This window comes from Chiloscyllium plagiosum, unplaced genomic scaffold, assembly GCF_037043375.1.
Source record: "Chiloscyllium plagiosum isolate Xiang-an unplaced genomic scaffold, Cpla_swu_hap1 HiC_scaffold_27, whole genome shotgun sequence".
In the NCBI taxonomy this organism is placed as follows: Eukaryota; Metazoa; Chordata; class Chondrichthyes; order Orectolobiformes; family Hemiscylliidae; genus Chiloscyllium; species Chiloscyllium plagiosum.
The window spans coordinates 72,160,890-72,172,205 of NW_028270165.1; the positions used below are offsets into that span (position 1 = coordinate 72,160,890).

The 11,316-nt window shown below is 49.0% G+C and overlaps 1 protein-coding gene across 2 annotated transcripts; it reads right to left on the reverse strand.

Moving 5' to 3' along the window:
- Positions 1–6,873: 6,873 nt before the first annotated feature.
- Positions 6,874–11,014, reverse strand: LOC122543581 (uncharacterized). 2 transcript variants are annotated; one of them, XM_043682394.2, is made up of 2 exons: positions 9,610–11,014; positions 6,874–8,250 (listed from the first exon to the last, which is right to left on the reverse strand). In XM_043682394.2, exon 2 carries the CDS (start codon positions 7,938–7,940, stop codon positions 7,179–7,181), a length of 762 nt encoding a protein of 253 aa, XP_043538329.1. In that variant the 5' UTR covers positions 7,941–8,250; positions 9,610–11,014; the 3' UTR covers positions 6,874–7,178. The 2 variants fall into 2 exon arrangements, with proteins under 2 accessions (XP_043538329.1, XP_087830981.1); XM_087974855.1 differs by lacking the exon at positions 9,610–11,014 and adding an exon at positions 8,532–8,587.
- Positions 11,015–11,316: the final 302 nt, after the last annotated feature.

The following is an 11,316-nucleotide window of genomic DNA, read 5'->3' on the forward strand; positions in this document are numbered from 1 at the left end:
GAGGTTGGGGTTGGAACGGAGGGAGTGGAGGGCTGCGCGTTCCGAGGGTGAGAGGTTGGAGTGGGTGGGGGGAGTGTGGGAGTTCAGGTAGCGGTTAATATCGCGGCGGCAGTTTGCTATGAAGAGGTCGAGGGCAGGTAGGAGGCCAGCACGGGGTGTCCAGGTGGACGGGGTGTGTTGGAGGTGGGAGAAGGGGTCGTCAGAGGGTGGGCGAGAGTCTTGATTGAAGAAGAAGGCACGGAGGCGAAGGCGGCGGAAGAATTGTTCGGTGTCACTCCGTGTATTGAATTCATTGACCCGAGAACGTGTGGGAACGAAGGTGAGACCTCTGCTGAGGACTGATCTTTCATCCTCAGAGAGGGGCAAGTCTGGAGGGATGGTGAACACACGGCAGGGCGGGGAGCTAGGACCTGTTGTGGGACTGGAGCTGGATGTGGAGTAGAGATGACACTATTGATCCATCTAAGATCATGCGCCACCCTATATTTACCTGTATTCTGCTTCTCTACAGGTAAGATAGGGGTGTTCCAGGCCAACTGAGAGGGTTCTAGCACCCCTGTTGCTAACAATCCTGCAATTGTGTCAGCAATGCCGGCTTCAGCCTCTGGTTTGTGTGAGTATTGTCTCTGCCAAATCGGAGTGTGGTCAATTAAATCGAATGCGATTGGTGTGACGTGTTTGCAGTGACCAACGTCCGTTGAACCTGCTGACCACAAGGTATCTGGTAGAGAGTCAAGCATCGCTGCAGCCTGTGGATGGTCTGTTTTTTCCCTACCATGAAACCTTTCAATCTGCCTATGTTCCAGCAGTACCTTGTCAGTTGTCCTGTACATAATTCTATAGGCTTCCTCTGATGGTGAATATTGTAAACCGGGTAACTGAGTCCAAACCCAATCAGTTAGCCCCATCAAACGTTTGGACATAGGTCCCAGATCCTTGGCCTGATGTTCAGCATGCACAGCCAATGTGACATGAGGCATAACTTCTTCAGACATCTCATACCATTCCAACTGTTCTGCAGTTAGTTCAACAACACCCGCCATTCCCAAGCAGAATGCAACTGGAGGAAATATCCCATTGAGTCCCTTCTAGGTGCTGATAGAATGCATGCTGATAGATTTCATTGTCATCTCCATCATAATATAGGGTAACATGGAGGGGATCTGCAGGAGAAGCATAGGGATGCAGCATCTGAACCCAGGGTCGCCGTTGTTCTGCCTGCTTTCGGGTTCTAGGAGTCCCCAGTACATATCTGCCCACTGCCCTTGGTGATGTGTCTGGTGATAACATCATTTGGGATCCAGAGTGAATCATTGTCATGGAACAGTTGACAGAGTAGCCATTCGGAAAGGTCACTACCAGTCCGTCTGGTCCGCACAGAACCGAGGCCCCCAAACTTCACCAGCAAGTCGCGGCCCATCAGATTGACAGGGCATGCGGGTGATGAAATATACCGGTGATGGAAGGTCTGTCCGGCCACCGATGTGATCAGTGGCGATGTCAAAGGCAGATTTTCTGGTTTACCCGAGAACCCTACTAACTGGACACTGGAGGATGACATGCTTGACCGAGGTATGTCACAAGTGATGGTAGAAAATGTTGCACCCGTGTTAACCAAAAAAGACAGATTCTTGGCCATTACCCTCATTTGCATATAGGGGTCTGCCAACCCCACATGCCCCTGGGTTCTCGGGCCCCGTCAATATTCGTACCCCTGCCCTTCCGGCATGGTTTGGGGGTACTGTCCTTGCACCGGGGCTGCAGCTGCATTTTTGGGGCTTGGTAAGGCTGAGCAGCCTGTTGAGAAGGAGGCTGACTTGAGCGGACATACTGTCCTCGGATCAATCCCTGGCCTCCCTGGGATCCCCACTGCATGGGACAATTCCGTCTCCAATGCCCGGGTTGGCCACATTCAAAACAGGTGTTGGGTGGCTGACCTCTGAGTCCTCCGCGGCCCCTTCCTCTACCACGCATTCCTCCTGCTACACCGATAGGCCTGCTCCCATAGTGGGGCTGGTGTGGCATCCAATCATGTGTTGGGTCTAGACTCGGGAGGTTGTTTTGTGGCGACGGCTGCTGAACCATCTGATTAGTCGTCTTTTGGGAGGCCTTCTTTGTATCATTAGCCTTCCTCCTAGCCTCATCGAGCTGTAACTTCAGCAACTGCACTTGAGCTGACTCGTTGCTCTGTTTATCTTCATCCTGTTTTGTCCTGTAATGTGGTGCGTCAAGTGTTTCTCCCACTGTTCTGTAGAACAACCTGGGATGTCGGAATTACTCTCCATTGCCTCTTTTACTTCCTTAGGCATCCCTGTCATGACGCTATTCCTACATAACGTGGTCTGTAGCTGACCTGACCCTGGATGACTCCCCGCAGTATCTGTCCACGTGCCCTTACACCTAGCCAAAAAGGCAGGCATATCCTCATTGTGATGGTGAGCGAGTGCATCGCTCCCGGTGGAATCGGAAATCTATCCCTCATTGCCCTTCCCACAAAGGTGGCATGCTGCATGAACGGGTCTGAATCAGGTAGTAAGGTGGTCCCTGCAGACGCTTCAATCTGCTGTATTTCCCACATACTCAATTGCTTGCCCAACAATACTCTCCAGTCGCCCATAGCTAACATGTACCCTAGTGTATATTGGCAAAATTTAGTCATCCAGGGCCGACCTCCCTCCGTGGGTGGGGGCATTTTATCCAGGATGCAGTTCATGTCTGTATATGTGAAGGGCTGATAAACATCCCCCATATAGGAGCCTTGTAAATTAATGGCATTTGGTGGTGCTGATACCTTTATAGGTTGTCGTAATGTGTCTCTTTGACGCAGGTTATAACTTGTTTCAGGTAGGGGCTTCAGTGGAGGGCCGTGTTCGGTCTGCATTGTGTGAGTGAGCCTTTCAAAGTGGTGGGGTAAGTGTGTGGGTCATCCTCTGTCAGGGATTCTTCGTCCTCAATGTCTGTACTATTGTCAGACTCCTCCCCATCCAATTTCTCTCTGTCTCGTTCTTCCCTCAAATCTCTCCTTCTTCTGTCTGAGACCCCATCATCCAATAACTGACCTGAGTCATGTAATCTTCCCCTCTTTTCATTCTCAGCACTATACGGTGTCGAGTGAGCATCTGGCTCTTGCTCTGATGAATATCTCCCCTGTTTCGGCTGCTCTTTGTTTCTGCTGTGCGTCATTATCACCCTGCTGGCTTCCTCCGCTTCCTTAACCCTCTGTTCAGCTTCTAGTGTTAGTTTTCCACTTTTCTGATGCTTTCTTCTACTGCTTCTGCCAGTCTCTCCTTTGCTACGTTGTACTTTTTTGTTCCTACTTATTGCACATCTAACACCCCTTCTTGAACATGCATGAGGGCATTTGTGTTACAGGATATGGGGGCGGTGGTTGGACCCCAGGCAGTTTAGGATATAATGGCGCGGATGGTCCTGCCTTTTCTGTGTCCTTTGCCAGTTCTGTTTTAGAGTTAGCACCTACTCTCTTTTGTAATGTTTCTACCGCCACACAGGCCAACGTCATGTTGTGCAGATGAATCCTCCTCTCTTCTTTCTCCTCGCCTTCTTTTGTCCGCTTTCTTCTAACGAATATTGATCCTTTCTTTCCCTTCATGTGCTCTTCTACTTCTAGTTTAGCTTGCTCTTCTGCTTTTCCTAAAAACAGCGACAATTTCTTCCTCTCCTCATCTTTCGGGACTTTGCCCTGTTTTTGTAATTCTTCCCAAACCTTGTCATATTTCTCCATCATTGTTTTTTGTTTGTTCTTTGCAAGCCCACTGACTAACTGACTTCTGGCTTTACCCCACTGCTGTTTTACGGGCAACATTAAGTCGAAAGAACATCCCCCGTATTCCTCACACTCTTTATCAAATTCCCCTTCCATTTTACGTATTTTTGTTTTAATCCTCCCGTCCAGTAGTCAGTTGGTTTGGATATAATATAACCGAGCAACCAACCCAATCAGAGACAAATCCGGTGGCCAGTCAGTTTGGATGGAGTACACCCGAGCAACTGACCCTTTCAGTGAGAATTATCAGCAGTTTCGTTGTCACCGTTAGGTTTCCACTGCTGACTCTCTCTCACTGAAACACCACCGTCTTGGTCTTCAAGACACTACGGGCTTTTCTGCCACCCTCCGTACATTCCCCAATATAATTTTACAACTTACAGCACATCGATCATAAACCAAACTTTGTGAGCGTTGCTTTTATGAGATCCTGCTCAATGGACTTTAAACCTCCTCACACTTACGTACCTTGTTGCTTTTATGAGGACTCTAACCCCACGGGACTTTAAACCCGTACGTACTATATCAATACTTTATCCACTTACTATTACTAGGACGCTTGCAGTATAATGACAACAATCGATTTAGTATCTCCAATTGCAGAACTTCGATATAAACAGGCGTCTGCTCACCTTTTTATGCGGCGCCGCTTGTTGTTGTCATCAAACGTCAGTTGTCCGTTGTTTCTATTTTCTCTCTTTCCCGTCACTTCTCCGTCTTCATCACGTCGGGGTCACCAAATTGTAGGACTTGGGCTCAATCTACCAATCTTTCCTCTATGTGTGAGCCGAGTCCTGCGTGTTCTTTCAATGAAGCAATAGGAGAAGATATTCGGTCTCTCACTCTTACTTTATTTTAGCAGTAAGTGGATAAAGTACACAGAGCTCTGGGTCTAGACCTTTCCGTCCCTGACAAACAGCAAAGTGTGCCAGTTCAGAAAGTACGACCTATTCCTGTCCCTGACCCAGTCTTTTATACAATACAGAACATCATGCAATCACTGAGGTGGGATTGTCTTCTGATTGGCTGTTGATCTGACTCCATTCTCTGCCTTCTCGCGTTCCCGGATGTCCGACCCCATGTGACCTCCTTCTGCCCGCGAAAAAGAGCACCACGTGACCTCCTCTTGCGCGCGAAACAGAGCACCAAGCCATATATTTACACAACCCAACCTAGTCCCACCTGCCAGCACCCGGCCCATATCCCTCCAAACCCTTCCTATTCATATACCCATCCAAATGCCTCTTAAATGCTGCAATTGTACCAGCCTCAACCACTTCCTCTAGCAGCTCATTCCATGCACGTACCACCTTCTGTGTGAAAAGGTTGCCCCTTAGGTCTCTTTTATATCTTTCCCCTCGCACCCTAAACCTATGCCCCTCTAGTTCTGGATTCCCCCACCCCAGGGAAAAGACCTTGTCTATTTATCCTATCCACGCCCCTCATGATTTTGTAAACCTCTATAAGGTCACCCCTCAGCCTCCGACGCTCCAGGGAAAACAGCCCCAGCCTGTTCAGCCTCTCCCTATAGCTCAAATCCTCCAACATCCTTGTAAATCTTTTTCTGAATCCTTTCAAGTTTCACAACATCTTTCCGATAAGGAGACCAGAATTGCACGCGATATCCCAACAGTGGCCTAACCAATGTCCTGTACAGCTGCAACATGACCTCCCACCTTCTGTACTCAATACTCTGACCAATAAAGGAAAGCATACGAAATGCTGCCTTCACTATCCTATCTATCCGCAGAGTCAGCATGGATTTACAAAGGGGAAGTCATGTTTGACAAATCTGTTGGGAATTCTACAAAAATGTAACTAGTTGAGTTGACAAGGGGGAGCCAGTCGATGTGGTGTATTTGGACTTACAGAAAGCATTTGACAGAGTCCTGCCTAAGAGATTATTGTGTAAGAATAAAGCGCATGGGACTGGGGGAAGTGTATTGAGATGGATAGAAAACTGGTAGGCAGAGAGGAAACAAGGAGTAGGAATTAATAAGTCCTTTTCAAATTGGTGGGCAGTAACTAGTGGGGTGCCGCAGGAATAGCTGGGACCCCCAGCTATTCACAATATATATTAATGATTTGGATGAGGGAACAAAATGTAACACCTCAAAGTTTGCAGATGATACCAAGTTGGGTGGGAGGGTGAACTGTGGCAAGGTGGCCCTGTTGTCACGTGTACTGAGATACAGTGAAAAGTGTGGTTCTGGGTGCTATACTGGCAGATCCTAGCACACAAGGTGCATCGGGAGGGAGGGTGCTCAGAACAGAATATAGTGTTACAGCCGCAGAGAAGGTGTAGAGAGTGAAATCTGCATTAACACACCCCTCCCCCAATTTATACCATTCAGGTAGTAATCTGCCTTCTTGTTTTTGTCTCCAAACCTCACATTTTATCCAACTTATACTGTACCTGCCATTGATTTGCCCACTCACCCAACCTAGCGATAGCTCAGTGGGTTAGCACCGCTGCCTCTCAGCGCCGGGGACTCGGGTTAGATTCCAGCCTCGGGCAACTGGCTACGTTGAGTTTGCACGTTCTCCCCGTGTCTGCGTTGGCTTCCTCTAGATGCTCCGGATTCCTCCTGTCGGAAGGGCTTACGCCCGAAACGTTGATTCTCCTGCTCCTCGGATGCTGCCTGTCTGGTGTGCTTATCCGGCACCCAGCCTAACCGTCCCTTGCACACTACGGGCAATTTAGCATGGCCAACTCACCAAACCTGCACACCTTTGGATTGTAGAAAGCGAGGACTTGCAGATGCTGCGGATCAAAGCCAAGAGTGTGGGGCAGGAAGCCGAAGCGCCCGGAGGAAACCCCCGCAGACATGGGGAAAACGTGCAAACTCCATGTAGCCAGTTGCCCGAGGCGGGAATCGTCCCCGGCGCTGTGAGGCAGCAGCGCTAACCCACTGAGCCACCGCCAGGTTGGCTGAGTGGGCAAATCAATGGCAGGTACAGAAAAAGTTGGATAAATGCGAGATTTGGAGACAAAAACAAGTAGGTAGATGGCTGTAAATTGGGAGAGGGGTGTGTTAATGCAGATTTCGCTCTTTGCAGCTGTAACACTGTATTCTGCCTCCCCCCCCCCCCCCCCCCCCTTGCTGGGACCTTGTCTGGTACAATCTTCCAGTATAGCTTGCAAAACAACACTTTTCACTGTATCTCGGGACACGTGACAACAGTAAATCGAATCAAATCATGATGTGTCTGAACCCGTTGATAAAAATAATTACGAAATAAGGCCGGGGCAGCTAGATGCGCTTAAATCACTGAACTTGCAATGGCTCAGTTCAGCTCTTCTCGTGTGCAGAGCAGAACCAACGGTCTCTCTCTCCCTCGTAGGGTCTTTCCTCAGGGAAGCGACAAATTCCTTTCCCGTGCTCAGCGGCCTCTACTTGGAGTGGACCCGTTGGTGCAGTTGTAGGTGGGCCAACCGAATGAAGGCCTTCCCGCACACTGAGCAGGTGAACGGCCTCTCCCCTGTGTGGATGCGCCGGTGCTGCCAGAGGGTGGACGGGTCGGCAAAGCCCTTCCCGCAGACCGGGCAGGCGAAGGGCCGCTCCCCGGTGTGGACCCGGCGGTGGGCCACCAGGCTGGTCGAGCGGGTGAAGGCCTTGCCGCAGGAGGAGCAGGCAAACGGCCTCTCCCCGGTGTGCGCCCGCTGGTGCCGCCGCAGGTTGGTGAGTCGGGTGAACTGCCTGCCGCACGAGGTGCAGGCCAGCCGCCTCTCGCCGGAGTGGACCGCGCGGTGATTCTCCAGGGCGGCCGAGTCGCCGAAGCCCTTGCCGCACTCGGAGCAGCCGAACGGCCTCTCCCTGCTGTGCACCCGCCGGTGCAGCTGCAGGTGAGACAGCTGAGCGAAGGCCTTCCCGCACTCGGAGCAGCGGAACGGCCTCTCGCCGGTGTGCACCCGCTGGTGGGTGATCAGGTGGGACGACTGAGCAAAGCCCTTGCCGCACTCGGAGCATCGGAACGGCCTCTCCCCGGTGTGGATCCGTCGGTGGGCCACCAAATGGGAGAAGTGAGTGAATCCGTTGCCGCACACGCAGCAGGTGAACGGCCTCTCCCCGGTGTGAGTGCGTCGGTGAATTGCCAGGGCAGAGGGGAACGAGAATCCCTTCCCACAGTCCCTGCATTTCCATGGCTTCTCCATGGCGGGTCTTTCCAAGTTAGATGATCGGTCAAAGCTTTGCACCCCACCTGAACAAGGGTACAGCCTTTTCCCGACGAGAATGCTGTGATACTTTTCTCAGAGTGTAGCGATCAGTTAGTGCAGCAGAACACCGTGTGACGTCTCCAGTCACAGTGATGTTTAAAATCTGTTGCAGCAGACATAACAGGCAAACATTTCTCTTTCTTGGTTTAAGTGTCGATGATATTCCACTCCAATGAATTGAGTGACGCTGTAAGATATTGGTGTTTGCTCTGGAACTTGTGTGTGTGAATCTTCCCCTTCAATTAGCCTACAAATGGAGTTTACACAAGTTATTATTGTCAGTACATGGTTGAAATTCATATTATACTATATGTACATTATGTAATTTTAAAAAGCGTGCATTATGCAAACTGTTTTCGATTGAAGATACATAGGGGAGCTGAGGAAGAATGCAAGAATTCAGAATAATCTAGAACTTGCTGCCTACGTTATCGTTGGAATGGGGGTGGCGATAAGTTATTACAGAATTGTTATGAAGGTCTAGAAGTGTACTGTATCTTTAAGAAAGTTAAAAGCTAGCAGAACTACCTGACAGCACTAAGTGTTCTGAACAAGATACAATTTAACCTTTTGGTCCAGCAGCTAGAATAGTTGGTTGCCTGGAGACAAAAAAAAAAATTGAATTAGGCTAATCGGTTTAATTTATACCCAAAAATACCAAACTCCAATCAGGTTTGAATTTAGTCTATTGACAATATTAAAACCCAATGACACAATCTGATGCTTTGGGGGTATAAGACTGGCAAAACATGAACACTTGAGAGAGAACTGCTAAGCCACCAACTAATGCAGACTGCCCGCAGAATAGGTCTCTTAAAGTTACCTTTATCTATCAACCACCTGTGAAAGAGAAATCCTAAGAAGAAGAAAATCTACAGAGGAAGATACAAAGGGAAGATTCAACAGCTACCTGGTCTTGAAATTTGAATTTTGGTAAATCTGAATCAGGGTTTTATTGGACTAGTATTATAGGAGGGGAGGCAAAGATAGGAATCGTAAATAGTTATTAATTAATTTAAGAAATAAAGTTGTTACTTTTTATTTTAACTAGTTCTTGGCCTCTCGAATTTTCACAGACGACTGCACGGGATAAATCTTTTCTGTGTTGCTGGTTTAAAATAAACAGAGGGGGTTTACCCCGTGTCATAACAAAATAAACTGGATGAGCATTGGACAGAAATAAATATGTATCATGTTATTGTGTAGATTTAATGTACATAGAGCATTCCCTTCCTATAACACTAGTCCAATAAAACCCTGATTCAGATTTACCAAAATTCAAATTTCAAGACCAGCTAGCTGTTGAATCTTCCCTTTGTATCTTCCTCGGTAGATTTTCTTCTTCTTAGGATTTCTCTTTCACAGGTGGTTGATAGAAAGGCTAAAAATCAATGGAAATGAAGCTTAGAGAAATTATGTACACCACATAACACCAGATGCTACTGTCTTATTAATTGACAGATTACTGACAAGAGCAACTGCCCCTTTAAAGTTGTGAACTTTAGGAAAAAAAAATGCGATTCTGTCAGCCAGAGAAATTAATGCATCAAGGGGGAGGGTGCAAAGAGTGTCAATGTAATGGAAAAAGGGAGACAAATGAACCAACCTTTGCAGAGCCTGACTTGCTCCCTGCATCCACTTCCCCTTCCTTCAGCTGCTGCAAGGGAACAGCTTTGCCCCCTCACTCACCCCAAGGATAAGAAAAGAAATGGAAAATGAGGAAGAGACATCGCTGAGCTCCCAGATGTTACACACAGAGAGGAGGACAGCTCCACCCTGAAATTGACTGGACCACTTCCGCGTTGTGACGTCCTCGATGGAACGTGGGGGGGCGGCTAAAGCGGTCAATAGGGCGCGCGGCAGGCGCCGGTGACGTCATCGGGTTCCAGGCGCGGACACCAGCGCTCCGGCATTGTTCCCCTTGGCCCTTTCAGGAGCGACGGTTTCCAGGGCGACCGCGCCTCCCCGACTGCCCTCCACTTCGTGACGTCGACGCGGGAGGGTGGGGCCGGCCCGAGGCAGCCAACGGGAAGCGCTGTAGCCGCCGGTGACGTCGTCGGGTTCCAGGCGCGGACACGAGAGCGCCGGCATTGTTCCCCTTGGTCCTTTCAGGAGCAACGGTTTCCAGGGTGACCGCGCCTCCCATGACTGCTCTCCGCTTTGTGACGTCGACAAGGGGGGCAGCCAATGGGAAGCGCTGTAGCCGGCGGTGACGTCATCGGGTTCCAAGCGGCCGGGGTCAGGAGCGCGGTCGCAGAGGCCCCGCCCCCTCCAATTGTTTCGCCCGTCTCCAGGAGCAATGGTTCCCAGGGCAACCGGCTCGCGGGAGCGAGATGCGGAAGTGCTCGTGTTAGACTGGGGTGGACTGGAGTTAAAATTTCACCCAACAGCAGGTTATAGTGCAACAGGTTTATTTGGAAGCACTAGCTTTCGGGGCGCTGTGCTTCATCAGGTAGCTAGTGGGACAGGATCATAGGACACAGAATTTATGGCAAAATATCACAGTGTCATGCAATTAAAACGATATATTGAACTAACCTAGATTGCTGTTACGTCCTTCATCTGGCATTGCAGGTTTTGGTCCATTAATATGTAAATCCCAGAACTTTTTTTGAGTCACTTTTGGGAAGGCATACCTTAGCGGGACTTGCACACTTGATGGTGGGGTCCTGGGGAGTGGGGCAGAACAGAGAGACCTTGGAGTGCAGGTTCATAGCTCCTTGTGGGGTATAGGTAAAGCAGTGTTACTTCTGCAACCATAACTGCTTATGCAAAGTGAATGAACTAATCTACACCAGTGGATAATTGTTTCAGCGAAGAGCTGAGTTAGCTAAAATGTGCATACAAGAATGAAGACTATGTAAAGGGATACATAGTTTCTTCTGAGTTAGCTAAAATGTGCATACAAGAATGGAACATGCCTGCAAACAATGGAAGATGTTACAGACAAATAGATAAGTTGAAAAAGAACATCAAGATATTCCAAGCTCAGCAAATTTCCCTCATGTCAGCACTGAAGCGAGCCAAGTCATTTATGAGTGGGGGGGGGGGGGAGGGTTGCCTGGCTTGGAGTTGGGGAGAAGTATAAACAAGGGCGGAGTGCAGGTGGCAGGGGCAGAACACAATAAGGAATATTGATAGGTTTGAAGGCCAATGAGATAAATGGGGAAATACTGAGAATTAAACTGTGTAAATTATGGAGTAATTTCTGGATCGGGGTGGCTACTCGCTAGTCACCCCTTCTTGCAAGAATGTTTCAATAAAATTCACTGCTTCAGCATTTGACTCGGACTGAAATTTATTATGTTGTGCG

What these genes read in the sequence shown, in the direction of transcription:
- LOC122543581 (XM_043682394.2), bottom strand. Translation starts at nt 7,940, where the DNA reads ATGGAGAAGCCATGGAAATGCAGGGACTGTGGGAAGGGATTCTCGTTC.